The sequence below is a fragment of the Sycon ciliatum genome, chromosome 5 (genome assembly GCF_964019385.1).
Source record: "Sycon ciliatum chromosome 5, ocSycCili1.1, whole genome shotgun sequence".
Classification (NCBI taxonomy): domain Eukaryota; kingdom Metazoa; phylum Porifera; class Calcarea; order Leucosolenida; family Sycettidae; genus Sycon; species Sycon ciliatum.
The window spans coordinates 35,832,675-35,856,269 of record NC_088647.1 but is presented as its reverse complement, the minus strand read 5'-3'; the positions used below and the strand labels follow the sequence as shown (position 1 = coordinate 35,856,269).

The window sequence follows — 23,595 nt, the reverse complement described above, 5'->3', positions numbered from 1 at the left end:
GTTCACTCATCATGCCGGCTGGCTCAACTAACAAGCACTGCTGTGAACTCACCCTCTCGGCGGAAAGCAGCTTCCTTCATTCCCGGCCGCGGAAGGTATCCCATTGCACCGGATAGAACATACGACAGTGACTTGTCGCCAGAGCGGAGCTTCACTTGCGCAAGACACCTGGATAGAAAGAGAGAGAGAGAGAGAGAGAGAGTTAACATAATGGCCACAGAACATCGAGTCGTCACGTAACTCCATCACCAAGCCACGAGTTATTGGTCACAGATCATTGAGCGGTCAAGATTACTTCATCACCAAGTCCGATGGAAATCATTTCTCCTGGCTGGCCGCAATGACAAGTAAGTGTAAATGAAGATCGGTTATTGGCTTTTAAAAGTATATCAAGTATGCCATGCATATAGTTCTCAGGTGTATGTATGGGTATGGGTAAGATGGGTATGGGTAAGATGGGTATGGGTAAGATATGGGTGTGTCTCTATGTGTGTAAGTCTACACTATCGAACGTTTAACAGTAAGTACGATATGGAGTGGCACAGCCAGCTGTTCAAGTCATGCGACAGTCACAGACTTTCACACTCACACACATAGGCATGCGTATGTCGTATGCATACGCACCCATGCACACACAAGCCAATTGCACGCACGGATCCACACATGCAGACGCACACGCACACACACACACAAGTGCGCAAGCATGCAAGCACACATGCACACATGCACACATGCACACACACACACACACCACACACACGCATGTACGCGCACCCCCCCCCCCACACACACACACGTGCACACACACACACACGTGCACACATGACTGGACGACTTCCAAAGAAGACCTCAATGTTCTGTCCTCTTGGGAATCGTTAGCATGGCGACGGCAGATTCTTGGCCTTGTCTATTTCCACCATGTATTCTCCCAATACCCCTCCTTGTTGTCTCACTTCCAGCTACCCTCTTCCCAAAGCAGTCGTCACCCTTCATCCATAATTCTTCCTAAAGCTGGCACCTTCTTTCGTAAATCAACCCTTTTTTCTTTGAGTGTTGCCTGGAATAAACTTCCTGAAGATATTCGTTCACTCTCTACAACAGCGAAATTTAGTATTGCTGTTCGTCGGTATCATTCGCAATCAATGTTTTCTTTGAAAGGTATTCCTGACTTTTGTGTCTAGGCTAACCACATCTATGATAGTTTCAATAGTTTGTGTATATGTCAGTTATAGTAGTCCGCAATGCTGCTTTTCTAATTCTCATTATGATTAGCATGCAATGTACTACCCGAAGTACTGAATTTACTTCTTCTGTACTCTATATTCTAATGTATCTTCTACCTCTTCTCCCTTACGAACATACTTTCTCATTTTCCATACTTACTTAGGAGACTCCCTTCGATAGGCATCTATTTGCCTCTGGAGGATCCGTGAAATAAAAATCAATCAAATCAATCAAACACATGTACACACACACACACACACGTACCCCCCCCCCCCCCCACACACACACACATGCACACACACATGCACACACGTGCTGCTTACCTTACAGCTCTGTCATGCCGCTGTACCACACTCTGAGCCTTACGCTTGGCGACGTCGACAACAAGAATGTGGCCACTGCTCATACCAACCCACAGAGAGCCACCATCTAATGCAAGACTGACAACATGCCAGTCGGTGGCCTTGATACGCTTCTCTTCTTCCAGCGGCTCACGTGCACAGATAAAGTCAAGGCAATCCATCTCTCCTCGCTCTCGGCCGATAGGATCCGAGGCAGACCAGACGCGTATGACAGCGCTGCCCTTCACTGATGTCCAGACAAGGTCGTTCGCAATGGCGAGGTTCGAGATCTTGCTCTTCTCCCTAAACAATACAACAAACAGACAATTTAGTCAGTGAATAACTACGTCCAACTCCAAGGAAAGGCGGTTTGTCCGGTTGAAAATTTCGCTCATGGATACTGGGACGTACTAAAAGGCTAGAAAAATCGACTTTTAGTCCTGAGATTAATTTAGCCTGAAAACTGTTAACTGTTGGACGAAAAGGACGGAATAAAATTCTCGACCAATATTTCTGCTTCTGCGACAGTCAGGAAAGACAACAGCCATGACAACGAGCTTGAGAAGGATGATGACTGCCACCTACATCACCGCCATGGCAAGAACAAGAGCAACACGATTGTACACCGTACGGCCAAGATAAACCCATACATGCATAACCAGTGATACTTGGTCCGCGTCAGCAATATTGTCGCCTATCTGCCAGCTTGGATTTCATGCTGCCAATGCTCACTCGGCAGCCCATTTCCTTCCGTTTTCGGTAGGCAAGTTAGTTTACTACTACTTGAAAGGTCTAGGTCGATTAGTCAAATGACCCTGGATACGGAGACCACCTGTGAACAGAGACCACGTTTTGAAGGTCCCTTGAGCGGTCGTCTCAGACAGGTTTTACTGTATAAGTACAGTAAAACCTGCAACTAAAGACCACCGTAACCATGGTGACCAGCCTGGTACTACAGACCACCGTGACTAGCGACCAGCCTGGTACTACAGACCACCGTGACCATGGTGACCAGCCTGCTACTACAGACCACCGTGACTAGCGACCAGCCTGGTACTACAGACCACCGTGACTAGCGACCAGCCTGGTACTACAGACCACCGTGACTAGCGACCAGCCTGGTACTACAGACCACCGTGACTAGCGACCAGCCTGGTACTACAGACCACCGTGACTAGCGACCAGCCTGGTACTACAGACCACCGTGACTAGCGACCAGCCTGGTACTACAGACCACCGTGACTAGCGACCAGCCTGGTACTACAGACCACCGTGACTAGCGACCAGCCTGGTACTACAGACCACCGTGACTAGCGACCAGCCTGGTACTACAGACCACTTCGCCAGGCACGGATGGTCTCACATTCATATTATACGATTGTGCGGTGCAAACCTCTAACTAAGGACCACCTGCCACTAAAGACCACTTTCTCTGGCCCCGAGGGGTGGTCGTTAGTTACAGGTTGTTCTGTACATATAGAGAGACACGTACCCGGTCACTGCCCAGCTGAAGACTGTCTGGCGTTTCTGCATGTCCAGTACGAGAACGCGTGGCCCACAGGCGCACCACAGCTGCCGCTTGTACATGCACACGTCCATGACGGGCTCGGCGCCGAGCTGGATCACCTGGAACTGTGCGCTGTTGCCGCTGCTGGCATCCAGCAGCTGGCCAACCTCCAGTATCGCCAGCGTGCCGTTAGCCAGGCCGGCCACGATGACGTTGACCTCCTGGCTATCGTCGTAGTGTAGCATGCACACAATAGCATCCTTCATGCACGCAATGCAGGTGGGGCGCTGCTGCCGGCCCTTGTCCGCATCGTAACACCAGATGTTGCCGGACAGGCAGCCTACCAGCACGAGCAGAGGTTTGCTGTTGAGGGAGACGGAGATCATGCAGAGGACGAGGCGGTCGGAGAGCGCCATGCCGGACGGCGGTGAGGGTCGCTCACTCAGATCGTAGATACTCAGCTGACTGCCTTGGCCCGCCGTGCTACCGCTGCCAATCCACACCTGTATACATACACACACAGATAGTGAGATATACATGCATACACACATACACACAGATACACATGCATGCACGCACGCACACACACACGCATGCACACATACAACACAACATGGCAGCATTATTCCCGTAGCTATGCAGAAGACGTTACTTCAGTAACGTCTGGCGCTAGCCAGGGTCCACACAGCTTTATTCCCGTAGCTATGCAGAAGGCGTTACTTCAGTAACGTCTGGCGCTAGCCAGGGTCCACACAGCTTTAATTTGGTGTTTATTTATTTGTTTGTTTTTTTGCGGACGGACCTCCGCCTGGCGCTATCCTGTATCTGTCCCGTACCGTACCGTACCATCAAAGACAGCTGGCCACAAACAGCTGGCCACAAACAGCTGGCCACAAACAGCTGGCCACAATATTCAATTAGGGCTTTCAAATGCAAGATCATAACGTGAAGCAACTTGGAAGAATGAGTATGAATGCGAAGTGTATCGGGTAATGCATGTAGGGCGATTGTGCGGGTTCGAATCCCAGGTTATGCCTTGAAAAAATAGGAGAATTGAAAATTTTATAACATCCCCAGAGGTCTAGCCAGGATTTTATGCCAGTCGGCCAACGTTCTAGTTAAAATGTATCGTTCTGGGGGCGCAGCCCCCAGACCCCCGCCATCAGTCACGGATCCACACAGACACACACCACTACAAATCTTTCATTGCAGCTTGCATCTCCTTTCGCTTCGTCCAATTATGGGCATTCATCAGGCAGTTGTGACAATGTGATTATAGGTAAATTAACAAAATATGAAAAAGGAAGCAAACAGCTACATGAGCATGGATCATGTGGTCACCAACGTCATGTCTGCATGCAGTGTACATTGGTCATCTGACAAGACCCAGCCTAGCCACAGCCATGTACACCACCAGAAACAGCGAACCATGACCCAACCTATTACATTTTACTGACGTACTCAAGTGCATACTCAAGTGCATTTGAGCTTGAGTGAAGAGCTAGCACTGAGCCTGAGTAGCCAGTGCTACGTACTGTACTGTACATACCTTTGCCTCTCCACCATCTAGACTCAAGTGCTAGTGCAGTGCACTACAGTCTACATGGGGGTGACTGCAGCATTACCCTTGGAGCTGTCTCAGCCGGCCGGCTTTGGCTAGATCACTGCATCCCTATGCTAAGTTTTTTTGCCTAGGTCATCAAGGTGGTAGACGGTGTCGTATTACCCTCGACCATACCTGTCCTGTACCGTACCGTACCATCAAAGACGGCTGGCCACAAACAGCTGGCCACAATATTCAAATAGGGCTTTCAAATGCAAGATCATAACGTGAAGCAACTTGGAAGAATTAGTATGTACCGGTATGCGAAGTGTATCGGGGGATGCATGCAGGGCGATAGTGCGGGTTTGAATCCCAGGTTATGTCTTGAAAAAAAAATAGGATAAGGCCATGGTAAAAATTATCTTTGATTCTCAAGTACGCGCGCACCGATTTTTGGCGGCGCACCGACGATTTTTTATATTTCTGTGCATGCATATGCGCGCATGAAAACAGTCAATGCGATTCGAAAGGCATGAATCAGGGAGTAGTAAAATATCGGTATTTTTCTACTCCCTGGCCTGAATAAAAAAAATAATTATATGAACCTGTGACGTACATATGTGTGACTCTATCTTCGGAAATAAAAACATTGTGGGGAATAAAATAAAAAATCGCTCGCTCGCACCGATTTTCACGGGCTCATGACCTGAGAATCAACTTTATTTTTTACCATGGCCTAAATGAAAGATTTGCTATGTTTTTTTGCCTAGGTCATCAAGGCAAAAAAGCATAGCGTAGGGCCCTGAGCTTCCAAGCTCTCTCGTTTTGGTGTTTATTTATTTGTTTGTTTGTGTGTGTCACGCCTGGCGCTATCCCATATCTGTCCCGTACCGTACCGTACCAAAGACAGCTGGCCACAAACAGCTGGCCACAATATTCAAATTGGGCTTTCAAATGCAAGATCATAACGTGAAGCAACTTGGAAGAATGAGTATGAATGCGAAGTGTATCGGGTAATGCATGTAGGGCGATTGTGCGGGTTCGAATCCTAGGTTATGCCTTGAAAAAAATAATAGGAGAATTGAAAAATGTGAAGAAATTGTGTAGAGAAAGAAAGGGATTCAAACAAGTTTTCGTACAACACTCATCAGGAATCTTCGTTGTACTAAAGGACACTGAAAACAAAATTGAACTATTATAGAAAATCTAAGTTAGAAAAATAGTGTGAATTTTAACAATGAAAGCGAGAGAATAACGAATGTGTGTACTAACACTAAACTTGCAACTGAAAAGTGAACAAAGAAGAGAAAGAAAGAAGGAAGGACAAAGTATTAACTGGTTTTGAGGGAAAGAAGGACAAAGTGATAACAAATAACAGCAGTACATTACACCTTCGTTTGTTTGTTTGTTTGGATGAGAGAGTGACGCCTCTCAGCCATGGTGGTTCTGTTCTTGAACCCTATGGCCTATGTCTTTCGCTAATGAGCAGGTGGGTTTGAGGACCCGCAGTATTCTGAGTAGCAGTCGTAGAAACAAGAGTAGCTTGTTTCACGTCGGAACTTTCAATGTTCGTGGACTAAATTCAAATTTGAAAAAAAATCAACTTATTTGTGACCTAACAAGATATGGAGCTGAACTCTGCTGCCTGCAAGAGACGAAAATCTCTCAGGGCTTCGATGGAATTATTGATAATTATCGACTCCTGTGTCTTTCGTCGACCTCTCGACACTATGGACTTGGATTCGCCGTAAAAATAAGTTTACTGCCCCGAATTCACAGATACTGGAGTATCTCTGACCGGATCGCTGTGCTGCAGCTATGGCTGTCCGATAGAACTCTGTGCTCGTTTATCAACGTTTATGCACCAACATCTGGACGCGTTGCGGAGGATCCTGCCTGTCTGGATGAATTCTACAACAGTTTATTGGAGACAATTCAGAAGCTTCGATCATCAGCCATGCTTTTCGTGATAGGTGATTTCAATGCAAAAGTTGGAAAACGTTTCGTTACAGCTACGGGGAGACATGATTTGTCGTGCTGCGGAGCACACTCAAGAGGCCGCCGCAATTACAGTGGACAGGTTCTGACTGACTTTGCGTCGGACAACCACCTGTTTGCTTGCAACACTGCATTCCAACACCGTGCGGCACATATCACAACATGGACAGGATGGCGTCACAACCCAGACGGTGGTTCAGCAATACCCATATACAACCAGATCGATTATATATTCTGTCGGAATAGTGAGCGTTCTGTGGTGGAAGATGCGAGGTCATATGCGGGGACAAAGATGGAGAGTGACCACCGCCTTGTCCTCGCTAAAGTCAACCTGACCAATCTTTACAAGAAATTGAATGCGCCATGCATATCAAGGGAGACCAATGACAAATTCAGTGTATCTGAATTCAGTGACTTGAGCAAGAGGGAGGCATACCAAGCGGCAATCGAGCGGGGTCTGGAATTGACATGCCGTGAGATGGACAACATGGGTGTTGAGGAGCATGCCCGGAAGATCACCGGCATTATGAAGGAGTCAGCTGCATCATCCATTGGCATAGTACCAAAAAGAAGAAAAGTACATACAAATGGCTATAATAATGCCATTGAACAGCTAGCCGAGAAAAAACGCAAGTTACGTTTGGATCTCACTAACTGCAAAGACGCTGGGAAGATTTCTGAGATGAAGCAAGAACGCAATCGCATTTCACACCAGATTCGGCGGGAATGCCTCAAGATGGCATCGAGCAGGCTTGATGAACGAGTGGGAGAAATAGGAAGAATAAAGAATGACGCAAAGATGTTCAAAGCAACCCAGCTACTCCGTCGTCAGAAACAATCACCGGTTATCGTTGAGGATGCTGAAGGCAAAATTATATCTCAACCTGCGGAATCGGTGGAAGCGGTCAAGGAACACTTCAGAACTATATTCTGCGACCAGGCACTAGCAACAACTATGTTGGAGAGGAGTGAAATGCCACTGAACCGATCCATAACGACTGAGGAGGTGTCCAAGGCTGCAAAACGTTTAAATAACGGCAGAGCATCCGGCCCCGATGGAATCCCGGCTGAGCTCCTGAAGTATGGGACGCAATCACTGCATGGTAACATAGCCACATTATTCAATAATTACGCTAAAGATCAACGCATCCAGCTTGGTGATGGTATATTGGTCCCGTTGCCGAAACCGGGCAAGAAGAGAGGTCCTCCTGCAAATTTGCGGCCAGTTACCCTTCTAAATACACTACGCAAGCTACTGTCTCTAATCGTATTGACGCGTATTAAGCCGGCAGTTGATCAATACGTCTCGCCCTGCCAGAGCGGATTTCGCAGCGGGAGAAGTACAGCGGATGCTGTGTACTCCTACAGATGGTTGGCAGCAAGATGCCAAAGAGTAAAGGAAGATATCGCCATTTTGGGAATTGATATGTCGAAAGCCTTTGACACTATTTCAAGACCAAAGCTCATGAACGTGCTGGAGACTATTGTGAACCGGGACGAATTACATCTTATTCAGTGCTTACTTACGGATACCACCATTAAAGTACGGCTAAACAACATCCTGAGCCAGCCACTTGAAACATACAATGGGACTCCACAGGGAGATTCTCTGTCGCCGGTATTGTTTACGATATACCTGGAAGCTGCGTTAAGAGAGGTACGAAACCGTCTACCGCCGCGCCCAGACCGAGACGTCCAGCTGCTTCTGCCCGGAGAGTCGGAATATGCAGATGATGTGGACTTCATCAGTACCGACCAAAAGTATCTAAAAGATTGCCTTCCTACAATATCCTCTTCGTTAGCAGAGTGGAACTTGAAGATGAATGAGGGGAAGACGGAACACACCATGATAAGCAGACAAAAGGATCGAATAGAGGAACAGTGGCGACACACAATAAAGCTGGGCTCGATGCTTGGAGTGGATGAGGACATAGGCAGACGAAAGCGGTTGGCTACAAGCGCACTTCATCGGATGTGGGTGATATGGCTGAGAGGGCAACACATCAGAGAGTCTCTACGAGTGCGCCTCTATAATAGCTTCATTCTACCAATCCTGCTTTATAACTGTGGCACGTGGAGTCTCACGGGGACACAGGAGCGGAAATTGGACTCGTTCCACAGGCAGCAGCTGCGAACAGTGATAGGCATTAAATACCCGCTCATAATAAAGAACACTTCCCTGTATAAACGCACAGAATCTCGCCCCGTGAGCCAAATCATCAGAGATGCTAGATGGAGGCTGTTTGGTCATGTGCTGCGTTTGGAAGAGGCAGCCCCAGCCAGACGTGCCATGGGAGCTTACTTCTTAGGGGGTAACGGCCCCAGCTTTAGGGGACGCCCAAGAACAACGCTCCCGCGAACGCTCAATAATGATCTCAAAAAGCTGAAAAATAATACCGCCCTAGAGACTGGCGATGACTTGAACATGCTGCAGCAGCTTGCCCAAGACCGTCGACAGTGGCGGGAACTGGTGAAGGCTGTATGTAGCTGCTAATGAAACAATGGACATAATTTATACCTTTATATATAGATAATGGAGATGACTGCAACAGGCTGCAGCAGCTCGCCCAGGATCGCCCTCAGTGGCAGGACCTGGTGAAGGTTGTATGTAGCCGCTAATGCAACAATGGACATAACTTTGCGTTTCCATCTTGTCTTTTTTTGTGATTGTGATGCTTGATGTGCACTGTGCTTCCTCGCATTCACTTGCTCCTTCTTGCAGCTTGTCTCTTTTTTCTGTTTTTTTGTTTTTTGTTTTGTTTTGACGCTCTGTGTGCATTGCGCTTCCTCGCGCTCACTTGCTCCTTCTTGCGGCTTAAGCGAAGGCTATATGTGAGCTTTATAAGCTCACTGATGCTAACGCGAATAGAGCATAATAATAATAATAATAATAACATTACACCTAGAACATTAACGGCCAAGCTTGTAAATTTCACTGCTGTTGTTCTTAGTGTTATTTTTCTAACTTAGATTTTCTATAATAGTTCAATTTTGTTTTCAGTGTCCTTTAGTACAACGAAGATTCCTCATGAGTGTTGTACGAAAACTTGTTAGAATTGAAAAATTTATAACATCCCTATGCTTTTTTGCCTAGGTCATCAAGGTGGTAGACGTTGTCGTATTACCCTCGACCGTACCTGTCCCGTACCGTACCGTACCATCAAAGACGGCTGGCCACAAACAGCTCGCCACAATATTCAAATAGGGCTGACATCCCTATGCTTTTTTTTTGCCTAGGTCATCAAGGCAAAAAAGCATAGCGTAGGGCCCTGAGCTTCCAAGCTCTCTCGTTTTATCCATCCGGCCCAAACAAAACTGAATCTTGTTGGTTGCAGCATAGCTACTTTCAATACTATGACATAGTTTGGATGTACATCATTCGACAGGACATCTCTTCACCGTTTCTCCTCACCCCGGTAGATTCTACAATGCAAAGGTTTTCAAAGAACAAGAAGTTTGTGCAATAGAAATAATATAATCACCATACCTGACAGCGTTCATTGCCCTTGTTATCGCGATAGTTCCGTACAGCCAACGCCTGCACAGAGAGGCCCATCGACACGGGTATCGCCTGTCGCAGGCACAGCGACTCGGATGAGCTGAAGCGCTGGACGAGATTTGACGCGGTTGGCCGTTGGTCGGGACGTAGTTGCAGACACTAAACACCACCGGGTGACCAACAGCAGGAGCAGCAGCAGCACCACCACCACCACCATCATAACCACGAACAACAACAGCAGCAGCAACAGCAGCAGCAGCAAAACAGCAGCAGCAGCAGCATGATAAAATTTAATGTTAGCACAGCATACGCAGGGAACACATTGCTCAGTCTGCATGGATGTACCGGTATGTTGCCACAAAAGTAATAGAAAAAGAGTACATATCTGTGCTATAAGTAGGTGATGCAGAGTCCTGCTGTCTCTCCATCACCTCATCCAAACCTTTGCTTCACACCACAGATACTTAGTACTCCTATGCACTATGCATGCACTGCATGCATAGTGCATGCACTATGCATGCACTATGCCTGCACTATGCCTGCACTATGCCTGTACTATGCATGCACTATGCATGCTCTATGCCTGCACTATGCATGCACTATGCCTGCTCTATACAATCATGCCGTAACGAACATGCATTGAAACTCACTAGAAGTACAATCAAGAAAAGCTATTTGCACATGTGTGCCCCCCCCCCCCCCCAAACACACACACACATTACCTGAGCAATGGAATCTTGCATGTCAGGCCAGGCACTACAACCACACTCGGTTAGCTGCGGTATGGGAGCCTCCTCAAGATACCGATTGTCCAGCTCCACGGGAAAGTCGAGCTCCTCGAATGGTCGTTGTCCATTGGTGGCCAGTTCGAAGAGGAACAGACCAAATGAGTAGATGTCAGCCTGAACATAAACACAACAGGCATCAAACGGAATTGAAGTGAAGACGAGCAAACCGGCACGAGAGCTGAACTTGTTCTTTGAAAATGTCTCAAAGAAAATGCAGACCTATAAATAATGCGGTACATGTAGTAGGTAAGGACTCAATCTGCGGACAGAACTGTTTCGTCCTTTGTGGGATTCATCAGTGCAGCACAGAGAGAATGAGGCCGAACCTGATAGCAATGAAAAATAAATTTTCCAAACCGCAATCAATAAGACAAGCTGACAATTCAGCTTGTCTTAGTCATTGCGGTTATCAAATTATCGTCTCCTCGCCGTTTGTTTAAATTTTCCAAAGCCATATTTAAACCAGGCCCGAACGTACCTTGCCAGAGTGCTCAAACTGACAAGTGCAAGTGTATTAGGTAAGTATGTACACGGTACATTCATACAACGTGACATATGACCTCCTCAGTATGCCAATGCCGGGGACACTACACAGCCCAAGGAAAACTGGAGCACTAGAGAACTGGAACATCGGAGACATGTTTTTGCATTGCAAAGGCTTTTCTATCAGTTTGAATAACACGCATGATGACCGAGGTCGAAACGAAGCAGAGCAAGGGCTCTGGGCTTTCAAGCCCTCTCATATACTCAAGACAGGCTTTCATTCAAGTCGCACTGCTATGCTTCGATACAAGTCCTCTTTTTATACAAGACTGGGTACACAAACATGCCAATCAAAGTCAACAGCATCAAGCTGCCTTACCGAAAAGTCGTAGGCCGTCTTTCCGCGTGCGCGTATCATCTCCGGCGGCCTGTAGCCGGCAGTACCAGTAGTGGCAGCCAGGCCGGCCGGACACGCAAACCGAGAGATGCCGTAGTCGGAGATCTTGGCGTTGATCGTGGCCGTGGCATTGGTGGAGAAGATGAGCACGTTGTCCGACTTCAGGTCGCGGTACAGGATACGCTTGCGGTGCAGGAATTCCAGACCCTCGGCCACCTGGGTGCACGGGAGAGAGAGAAAGAGAGAGAGAGAGAGAGAGAGAGAGAGAGAGAGAGAGAGAGAGAGAGAGAGAGAGAGAGAGAGAGAGAGAGAGAGAGAGAGGAGCGCCAAACGGAGACAGGATATAATAGAAGATTACACTCGGAGAGAGTTGCGGTTACTCGTGACAGTGCTCAATACACCAAGGCGCAGTTGTTGTCTGATGATCGGTTAAACCGTGAAACTCAGAGTTACAGCAGAAACGCTTTCGATTCCTTCTTTCAAATGTGCATAATAGAAGATTACTGTATTTTCTCGATCATAAGTCACACTCGACTATAAGTCGCATCCCATTTAAGGTTGGAGCCATGTTGTTTCAATATAGTCACGTAGGCAGGGTGTCACTCGATTGTAAGCCGCACCCCCTCCTTTCCCTCGAAGTTTAGTGTGAAAAGGTGCGACTTATACTGGGGGAAATATGGCACGCGCCGTACACAGGATATAGTGCCATCACATCAGTAGAAATCATGAAGTACATGTACAGTAGAATCTCACCTAGAGGGGCAGTACCTCATCTGGAGTGGCAGTACCTCACCTAGAGGGGCAGTACCTCACCTAGAGTGGCAGTACCTCACCTAGAGTGGCAGTACCTCACCTAGAGGGGCAGTACCTCACCTAGAGGGGCAGTACCTCACCTAGAGGGCCAGTACCTCACCTAGAGGGGCAGTACCTCACCTAGAGGGGCAGTACCTCACCTAGAGGGCCAGTACCTCACCTAGAGGGGCAGTACCTCACCTAGAGGGACAGTACCTCACCTAGAAGGACAGTACCTCACCTAGAGGGGCAGTACTTCACTTAAAGGGGCAGTACCTCACCTAGAGGGACAGTACCTCTCAACTGACAACACATCCACACCGAGGACACATCTCTCCACTGACCAGTGACCGCCACTGTTCTCACGCAATCAGTAATGCACTCGCAACTGATAACACCTCCACACCAAGGACACATCTCTCCAGCACCCACCAATGCTCCCACTCAATCAGTACTGCACTCTGTGATAGCTCCCTGCTCAGGGCAGATATGTCTGTCTACTCACTCGAGTGCTCGTAATCGTGAGTGTCCATAGTACATCCACATGTACATACCGGTAGTGCACAAACGAGTATGCCACATCAAAGCTTTGCTAGCAACCTTAAGGCCACCCTTTCTTTTTTCGTTGTTTAACGTCCGCGCCCGCGTACCTTTTTGCCTCCGACCGGAAAAAAAACAAGAAAGCACCAGCGCCCGCGCACGCTAGAAACGCGCGGTCCGACGTTACTGTACAGCTGAAAACTGGGTTCTAGCACACGCGCGCCAGGCCAAACTACCACAATCAAGAGTAGATCTACACAGTACATAAACCGCTGGGGTTCATGTACTCTTGCTACAAATGTAGTAACTTCCGGCAGTGCTGCACTGCAGCCAGTGCAACTAGCTAGTGCTGCTGTAGGTCTCGAAACTTTTTTGGAAAGTTGCGTCAAAAAGTGCTTCGCACTGCAAGCTGCACTGTACAGTGCAGGTCGTCCGGCAGTTCGTTGTCCAGTCGTCTTGTTTTTATTTCTGTAGCTGGCGTAACGGCAATGTCGTAGCGAGGGATGGCGGAAGTAGACAATGAAACTGTCCTGGCTTCTGTCAGGATAGTTGAAGGTCGTTCTATTCCCTTGCCATGGCCTGTGCGTGAGGTTCGTGAGAGGACGACGTTTGGATCGTTTCTAGAGAAACTGTTTGAGGAAGTACCTGTTATCCGCCCGAGCGGTGAAGTGAAAGTATTCTTGAGCATGACGATGGCGACATCTGAAAGGTCGGAGGTGGGCACAGGTCTGGACGTCGTGCGATGCTGCCAGAGTTTTGGAAAGTCCATCACTGTTGAACTGCCGATTGTTGCGGAAGTTTCCCCTCCTACGCCTGCCGCTGTGAACGCTTTCTCGGTGATGATGGGAGCAGCGAAAGTGCTGAGGGTGCCGGACCTCATGGGCACGGAGGAAACGAGATCGTCCGGAACGTACCGTGGAGATTGGCGGATTTTCAACGATACTGTCGCGCTCCTTGGTGACCTTGAACTTGGCTTCACGAATGGATGTGAAGGAACCAGCCGCAGAAAGTTCGTGGCAGCTGTTGCAAATGCGCTTATCGAAATCTTGCCAAAGGCTCGTGCTGAACGATTGCAACTTCGGGGCTTTCACCTTCCCACGTTGTTTCAACCTCTCGCAGAGAAGGAGCAAAAAGCCAGCTACAACGATCCAGCTTCACACAAGCACGGGAAACTGCCACCACTCTGTCGGGAGACATTGGATCAAATGATCTCTGCACTGTATGATGCACGTGCATCTCCTTGGTTTTCCCATTCACGTTGGAAGGCCATGGCAGGGGCGATTGATGAGCTGGCATCAGGGCTACACAAGTACAGCCTATACTTGAAGAGCACATGTGAGAAGGTTTCTGCAGCTCACAAGGCAATGGATGAGGTGCGGAGTACAGATGATGGGACGTCGTCCTCAGTAACAACTTATGAGTCAGCCATACGCATAGATCCCACCAAGGTAGCTCGCTATTCGAAACTTGAAGAACGGATGTGCAGCATGACCGAGTATGGGGATCCTGTTGAACTTTCGGAGTTCCTACCATCTGAGAAGAGAGACCGGTGAGTTTGAAACTAGGCTTGTTATGTTTGCGCAGCTGCTGTGGATATATTGTAACATGGTTGACTGCCAACATGTCCTTACCACGCTTAGTCGACAGTGGCCTCAATGCACTGTCATTGACTGATTGTCTCTCCTCCCAGTATGTTATGAGGCCGCCCATAGTGTGAACATAATTGAGTACTTGTATGTGCTAGCTAGCCTGTTGATTTGTGTGCGTGTGTGTGCTGTCTATTGTGCTCACAGCTATATCTACCTGAAAGAGTTGCAACTTCCATGCTGCACTGAGATTTACCAGTATGACCATGGCAACTTCATGGGCAAGCTGTCTTGGATGTGGAGAGTGCCTGGACTGCCCTGTGATCGTGATGTCAACAAGACAACGCAAATCGTGGCCAGGATTTCAAAGGATATACCAAGTTACCACTCCCGTGCCATGAAGAGAGCCTTCACTGACCGGTATGAACTGATTTCCAAGGCTACTCCGACTGTTCTGGCTGACATGTACCAACATCTAACTGGTGATGCATCTGCTGTGCCTACGCAAGCGAGCAAGAATGTCAGGACCCGGCTCAATGTAGCTTTGGATGCCCAAGACCCAGACCTTGTTGTCGACCTTCGCGCACTCAATGAAGGCAATCCAGAGAAGTATGAAGAGTTTTGGAGAGCCGCGGAACAATTCATCGAGAAGTCGGCACTGAATGCTGTTGACAGTCGGCGCCATGGGAAGGTGTGCCATTTCGCCATGGCCTTCTCGGTGCCAGACTTCATCCAGCAAGTCGCGTCAACGCTAGCTAGTGATGTGCCCATACCAAGTGAGTCATGGGTACGCCTTCAGTTCTGGACCAAGAACCCATACATCGCAACGGCTGTGCAGCACACCGGTCGCCTGACGATACGAAATTTGGTGCAAGCTCGCCAGCTCAACAGTGAGCATATTGATTCACACTATGCTGCTGCTATATTTAGATACCTCCATGAGTTGGCTGTGCTTCATCGTGACCATGCATCTCTTCTCTGTGTTGACGACAAGCACAACATCAAGATCGGGGAGCCAGGTTGTCCCGTCGCTGCCGTAGATCGTGGCAAATCTGTCCTTGTGGCAAAAGATGTCGCCAAGCGTGTCCGACCATGATTTCACCAAGGCCAAGATCACGCCGTCAGTGAGTCTCTTGTGTGCAACGCCTAGCACGATAGGCGAGTCGTTCTACAGTGGCCAGGTGACAGTCACACTGAAGGAGTCCACTTTCTGCCCGTCAAGCCCTCTCCGCCATGCCACAGAAATCGTGCAGTTGCTTCGCAAGCAACAAGTCAATACCGTCCTGAAGCCGATTCTCTTGCTACATTCAGATGGAGGTCCAGACCACCGGGTGACGTACAGCAGTGTGCAGCTGGCGCTCATATGCATCTTTCGCCGCTTGCAGCTGGACTACCTTGTTGCAGCTAGGACCGCTCCAATGCAGTCATTTCGAAACTTGGTCTCCAGAGTGTCGGCTTGATGCGACAATCCATGTCCGATGATAATGAACGATTGTATGCCAAGTGTAGCAGCATGGCTGACACCCGCGAACTCGCAGACAAGCACCCACAACTGAGAGATGCCCTGCTGCAGTCTGTTGAGCCAGCTAAGACCATGTTGGAAGAGGTGTTCTCAAGGCTCAAATTGCACGATGTGCCAGTTCAGTCGATGAACGCATGTTCGACAGCTGAAATGGAGGACCTATGGACAGAAATGGGCGGCATCGATGACACAGTGTTGCCGGGTTCCACAACGCAGTCAGAACTGAAGAAGAAGGTCAAGCTGCAGGAGTTTATGGCACACTGCTGTACGGCTCGCCACTACTTCTTCGCAATCAAGAAGTGCGGAGCGGTTGAGTGCAATATCTGTGGCCCCCCAACGCTACCACCAGAGGAGTTTGCCAGTCTTTGCCGCTTTCCAGACCCTGTCCTGTCCGGTGAGCGCTATCTGCCATTTGAAGATGTATGGGGCCAGGAGACAACTGAGAAGTTCCGTCCGTCTTTAGCAACAGCCAAGGCTGCGAGTGATACGCAGCTGGATGGAGTCCCGTTCACTGCCAAAGCTGAAACAGTGCGGGCATTCGTGACATGTGGTGAATGCAGCAAGCCACGGTGCGTCCACACAAGCAAGAAGCTACAGCCTGACCAGGTGCAGGCACTAGCTCAAGTGAAGGAAGACCACCTCTACATCTGTGGTGCACCATTGGCCCCACCTGAGTCCTGTCTGACGGGCATTGCAGGCATCCGCAGTGGGCTCACCTGCAAGTCCCAAGCCTCCCGGCACTACTACTCTAGTAAGAAGTTCCAGCTCGTATGCTACAGCTGCGGCTCTTCGGACCCTCTGGAGATCCCGGCGGAACTTGCTGAGCGCTGTCAGACCGTTCACCTTGTGTGTGCTGGTTGCAAAGCAGCAGGCACAGCTGAACGAGTTCGTGGGGAACAGAAGGTTGGCCGTGGCAAGAAGCGTAAGCATCCGTAGTGAGCACACTGTTGCCATTCGTAGTACTTCAGTGAACACATGTCTAGAATAACCGTAGTGGCACAACAAGGGGACTGTGATAGCTATGGTTTAGTGTAGCTTATGAGCCTTTAAAGAGAGAATCATGTTTCATGTTGGCTGGGGTGCTCGTGCCAGCAGTTTCCCGTTCTATATCCGTACTATTGTGTTGAACAATGTCAATTACTCACTCATCACTGCAATGAAATGCATGGTTTAATATGATGGGTTTGCGTTGCAGTTCCAATGCTTCACTCATTTCTATCTGTAGTACCAATAATATGCAAAGTTGTAAATACATGATTGTGTAGTTTCACAGTGTGCCGATCATGACCTTAAACTTATAATCTTGCCTCCCGGGCATGCCTTTGTCTTGTGTTCTTTTTCTTTTTTTGTTGGCTTTTAAATATCGTACGGTGTGTCCTAGTAAAAATCCAGATGTAATGAATTCATGACATGCTAACTCCATGCTATGTACCTGTTTTGTTGGATTCATCAGGCATGTGCTCCAATGCACCATCAAAGAGTGTTGTTCTATGCCTGCAAGTGCCGTTAGACCCAGAAATATTGTATATATCACATGCTTTACTGGTCAAAATGTTTGATTGGGGTTTCCAGTTTTTGGAATGGGCTTTTGTTTGTTTTTCGCCCTCCCGCGTACCTTTTCGGGAAAAAAAAGGACGTTAAACAATGAATTAACAAAGGGTGGCCTAATGGTCGAAACAGCGCTATACGGAGGAACTGTTATGTGTCAGTATCTACAACTTGGGGTCATGTTGCTGGTGTGATGAGGTCGGCCAGAGAGCGCATGCGGTGGAGGAGGAATTGCTTTGGTAACAACCCAATGCACACATTCATACCTGCAAGGCGATGCGGTGCTGAACGGGCCGGAAGAGCGGCTCCTGGCGTTCGAGAATGGAGCGCAGCGATCCCTGCGGTGCCAGCTCCATGATGAGGTAGCGCGGCTGGAGCTGCACGCCGACCAGGTCGATAACGCTGGGGTGCTGCAGGTGACGCATGACCTGTACTTCCTGACGCAGCAAGCGGTTCGGGCTGCTCGTGCTCTGCGAGGAGTGGCACCACAAATACACATAGAGCGTATTCACAACAGTCATGAAATGACCTCACACAGTACATTGAGAAGATCTACCCCAGCCTCCCCCCCCCCCCCCCCCCTTCCCCTCTTCTCTCCCCCAAAAACAAATTTTAGATTTTCCAATTACTGACACGGACCTGCACAGGAGCATTACTTGCAGTTGTACCAAATCTCAAGCAGAGGTCAAAGCAGTGCATCTGTCCCACATTCTCAGTACAGTCGGCGTGCATGTCTCTACTTGGATTCAGGCACAACACGCCAAGAAGCATAGTCAGTGCCGTGCCCACTACTCTACTACAGTAGCAATGGTAAAACTGTGAGTACAAGCAGAGAGAAGCATGGACAGGTAGCAGTTTCAACAACAGAAACATGGAAAAACAGACAGACCCCCCCCCCCCCACACACACACAAACAGGATATGCACCACAAGAAGTCACAAGCACGCGAGCCTGTGAAAACAGATGAACAAGAGAAAGAGAGAGAGAGAGAGAGAGAGAGAGAGAGAGAGAGAGAGAGAGAGAGAGAGAGAGAGAGAGAGAGAGAGACAGAGAGAGAGAGAGAGAGAGAGAGAGAGAGAGAGAGAGAGAGAGAGAGAGAGAGAGAGAGAGAGAGAGAGAGAGAGAGAGAGAGAGAGAGAGAGAGAGAAGTAAGCTCATACATAATCTAAAGCAGTGTGTACTGTACTCACGTCACCACCGCGTGACTTGAACACCTTGACAGCCACCGCTCGGCCGGCGTAGGTCCAGCGGAACACGTCACCAAAGCCGCCCTTACCGAGGCGATGTGCAGACTGCGCGTCAAACTGCAACTTGTCCGGATCGAGAATGAGCGAGTCGGGCAAGTCCCCGAGCATGATATCCGGCGCCAGGTCGCGGATGGGCACGGGGCTACAGTGGAAGGGGCACTCCGCCGTCGTACTACCCTCCGACTGAACCACGAGGTCGTCCAACGGGAAGCGGTAGCTGTCCATGACTTCGCCGGACGAGGGGTCGATCGGCACCTCGGCGCAGTCCGGGCAGACGGCATAGGACCGTATGAGCGCGTTGCCCTGGAGGTCACACTCGCTCAGGCCCGAGTACCACTCCTCGACGAGCGTGTCAAAGTTGTCGGCCAGGTAGCCGAGCAGCTGACGGCCACTCGGGTTGCACGTCACCTCGATCACGATCGTGTCCGTGGTGCAGTCAAAGTTGAAGCCACCGGTGCTCGCCTCCAGCCGGTTCTCCTCCTTGCCGGTGACCTGGCAGAACATTTACAGAAAAGAAGCGAGAGCAGCGCAAAGAAAGAGGGCGTTTGTCAACTGACAGTTAGCCGTTCTATTCAGTTGCTACTCCCGATCTGCGTATGCGCTGCATTAAAAAAAATCGTTATTGCGATGTTGAAAAAATTATTTGCATGATGTTCACAACTTTCCTAGTGAGAACAACATACTAAGTAGTAGGGAGAATTGAAGGAACACCGTATGTCAGGTATGAGGATAACGATACGAGCAAGCGTGCAAGAGAAACTTGGCACAGCGATGGCACGTGAAATCCTGCCTCATTGATGAAGCAGGCGAGCGGATTCGCTGCAGTGAGGGGCAACTCACGCAAGCCAAATTCCTGTGTACGGTGGACAGCTGGCTGGCAACATCCACACGTGGAAGGCTTTTCGAAGGGCAAAATTGTACACATTATGTAACGGGAAATCCACCCATAGACAGTACACGTACAAGCTAAGTCGTAGAGACAGCATAGTACTATTGTACAGAAGTCAGGATCTTTGGCATCAACTCACACAGAGTTTAACATCGAGCGGGCACCAGGCAACGTAATAACATCGAACGGGGAAATGAGCTAATTATAATAGTACATGTATGTATTGTAAGGGCAGTCAGTGGTTGGTCATGGCATGCGAGTATGGACTGATTAGGTGGATATGGCAGAACAGTGTTCTACCACAAGTACATAGACACCAAAATGTTCTTGTGGTTGGCGCCACCTTGATCTCATCACGGCTATAGTCCATTAATCGGAAACAGTCCCGCTGGCTTTTGAAAGTCCGATTTGGGCCGAATTGAGGATCAAAAACCCACTTCAAATCTCAAATCTGGGTTTGGGATCTGCTTCTCCGTACATTTTGCCATGGCATACCTGTCCTAATTTTGTAAAACCTGGCTGAATTTCTATTTCCCTGTTCTTGGACTCATCTGGCCTCAAATGTGGCAAGGAGTAATTGCACGGGTCACACAATGCAGGATGTACAGTTGTTTTCACGATATCTCCATCTATGGGCGGTAGACACCAAAACGTTAGGGCGCCAGTTTCCAATGAATGGACTGTAGGATTTTCAGTCCCTGTACTAGCAGTTCCTAGGTGATGGAAGAGATGTGATTTGAGCACAGTAAAAAAAAACACCGAGATATCACTCGCCTCCACGATGCAGTACGCTTGATGGTGCCACAGCATGTGCACGCCGGAACGCCAGATGGCCTTCACCGGCTTCGTGTCGAGCATCGAGTCGGCAAACAGGTACAGACGGGCTATCAGGCGCGCCATGAAGCCCAGCGGGATGTACGGCATCTGGTAGTGGCGGATAATGCGCCGGGGGCCAAAGCCCGGACACGCCGACACCTGCCGCTTGGTGGGAAGTAGCGACGGGATCAGCAAGTAGGGCTTGCCGTCCTTCTCGTGCGACAGGACAATCTCAAAGCGTTCCAGCAGGCGCAGGTACTGCGGTATGAACTTGGTGGGCAGGCGTTTGCGCTCCTCACCGAACAGGTGGTCGACTTGAGAGCGCTCCATTATGCCATCTCTGCATCACCACCACAAAGCACACACGCACACACAAACCAGCAACAGAGTCCCACTAGAGCGGCAGTACATTGAAACTTGAGCATAACACACGGAATAGAAGCAGCAGGCAGAATACGGTAATTGTACAGTAAAACAGAGAGGTTCCAGGCTGTCCAAGAGAGTGCTCAATACCGAGAGGCAGAGCTAGTTCAAACAATAATAGGACGAAAAAAGTGTTTTTAAAATGTTTAGTCATTATAGAATACGGTAATTATACCATTGCATCCACTACCCAGGACCGTAAATATATGTACACTTGTCTTTGTATGCACACGCACGACACCGATACACAACCACATGCAAGCGAACATACGGGCAGACACCGGTGCACATGCACGCGAACAGACGGGCAGACACCGGTGCACATGCACGCGAACAGACGGGCAGACACCGGTGCACATGCACGCGAACAGACCGGCAGACACCGGTGCACATGCACGCGAACAGACGGGCAGACACCGGTACACATGCACGCGAACAGACGGGCAGACACCAGTAATGCAGCGCCGCTTACCGCAAGAAGCCGTTGACCTCCTTGTGAGTGACAATCTTGGCCATCATGCTGCAAAGCCATTCCGGGTCCAGGAAGTACAGGTCACTGAGATGTGACTGAGCATCATCATAGTGCAGTAATACGCCTGCTTCGTGCAGAAAGCACACCGCCTGTGCAGAAGATGCAAGGAATGACACAGACATAGACACAGACACACACACATACACACACACAGACAGACAGACACACACACATACACACGCATACATACACACATTTAACACTAGAACTGTACGTGGTATCTCAGACGTGGCGACACTAAACGCGTAAAAGAGCAAGTTTCCAAATGACTGTTAAGTTGATATCGTACTCGCGTGGTTAAAGTCCCCCAGGGCACTATTTTCAAACTCTCCAGTGGAGAGGGAGTACACTTCCAGAGAGGCCTTTTCAATCTACAACACAGCAATGTGTTTCCATTGTTCTTGTGTTCACATATGTATTGTACAAGGGGATGAAAGTGGACATCTTGTGAAAAGAAACTGAAAACGAAAGCAAAAAAAGCCTAAAAAACCATAGAACAAAGGTCCATGGCAGCAAGAGTGCATGAAACCAAAAGTGTACAGCTTGAATGGTTGCTGTTCCAGTGAATTTCCTGTGTTACAAACAGTGCATACAAGCAGGATTCAAGACGGTCTCGTACTGCACAGCTGCAGCTCTGTTGTACGCACTGCACCACTTCCCGTCATGTATATGCACCGACTATGATGTAATCCAGGAATATCACCTTGACAGACACCCATGCAGAAAATGCCAAAGACTACACACTCTTCGTTTCATGCACTTTTGATGCCAGTATGGACATAATTATGTGAAAAGTGCCTCCCCCCCCCCCTGAAGCTACCAACGGTTCAGCCAGACCTGCTAGAATAGGCTAGTGGAATGCAGCACCCAAGACAGATGACATCAGCACAAGGGCGCCGGCGGGGGTCACGGACACGGACACCAAGAACAAAATTAATGACAGGCAGCAGAAGCAAGGCAAAACAAGACATGCACATCCTCCTACCTGCGCCATCTTCTCCTTGGTGAGCTTCTCCGCTCCGTAGTCCTTGCTGGTGATCTCGTGCGCCAGCTGCCGCATGCGCCGCTCGTGAATGATCGGGTACGCCGAGTTCTCCAGGCGCAGCCGCTTAGCCTCCTGCACAATGCGGTCTTCCAGAGCCAGGTAGACGGCCGGTACCAGGCCACCGAGAATCGGCTGGCCGCTCGCCGTCTTGGCATCCTCGATGGCTTTGAAGATGGAAACGCGCAGCGCGGCAATGCTCTGGTTCTTCTTCGACGCGTCCACCTACACACACACAATATAAAATAGATTCTCGGTTGGAGGGAAAAGCCAACCAACACATGCAGCACAGAAGCCGTATCGTTTCGACTAGGCCTTTTGTACCATTATTTTTTCAAGTCTAGTAGAAAAAAATAGTATATTACTTCGGTGTTGTGTGTGTTGGTGGCACACACACTATACCAAGGAGAGCGAGACATCGTTAAGAACAACACTCATAAGACAAAAAGATTGCTTTAGAAATTAGGACCAGTATTCATCTATCTATTGGATAAATCACGGTGTATTCCCTGGGTATAAAATATGGATAAGAAGAAGAACTCTCGGTATTGCGAACAAATATCATTGGTCCCTTGGCGTTAATCCTAAAGAGGCTTGACTGAACACGTATTAATCATTGTCAAGCATAGCATGTGATCAGGTGACAGCACACGCGGCTGTTCAGCATGGTCATCACTGCATGTGCACAAGCCGAAAACACACACACACACTTAGAATTGCCAGAGATAGCACGGGGAGCAAAGTTTAAAAACTCACGAATTCGTGACGGACGATCTTGGGCATGCCCGCTTTTCCACGCATGCGATCAAGCCTGTTCTTCAGCTTGGCGATAAGCTGTTGACTCTGCGCGGGATCCACCTGATCCATATGCGTGCCGA

The 23,595-nt window shown here is 49.0% G+C and overlaps 1 protein-coding gene across 2 annotated transcripts in view; it reads right to left on the bottom strand.

Moving 5' to 3' along the window:
* Nucleotides 1-23,595, bottom strand: part of LOC135818513 (uncharacterized) — a 39,059-nt gene that overhangs the window by 6,247 nt on the left and 9,217 nt on the right. For both annotated transcript variants that reach the window (XM_065331902.1, XM_065331900.1), the window contains exons 6-17: nucleotides 23,474-23,595; nucleotides 22,661-22,942; nucleotides 21,616-21,764; nucleotides 20,679-21,060; nucleotides 18,959-19,507; nucleotides 18,035-18,238; nucleotides 11,763-11,996; nucleotides 10,835-11,014; nucleotides 10,101-10,271; nucleotides 3,058-3,575; nucleotides 1,548-1,868; nucleotides 53-168 (exon numbers count right to left, since the gene is read on the bottom strand). The exon at nucleotides 23,474-23,595 is cut by the window's right edge and continues 148 nt beyond it. In XM_065331902.1, the coding sequence (XP_065187974.1) occupies nucleotides 53-168; nucleotides 1,548-1,868; nucleotides 3,058-3,575; nucleotides 10,101-10,271; nucleotides 10,835-11,014; nucleotides 11,763-11,996; nucleotides 18,035-18,238; nucleotides 18,959-19,507; nucleotides 20,679-21,060; nucleotides 21,616-21,764; nucleotides 22,661-22,942; nucleotides 23,474-23,595 (3,228 nt within the window). The remainder of the gene's footprint in view (nucleotides 1-52; nucleotides 169-1,547; nucleotides 1,869-3,057; nucleotides 3,576-10,100; nucleotides 10,272-10,834; nucleotides 11,015-11,762; nucleotides 11,997-18,034; nucleotides 18,239-18,958; nucleotides 19,508-20,678; nucleotides 21,061-21,615; nucleotides 21,765-22,660; nucleotides 22,943-23,473) is intronic.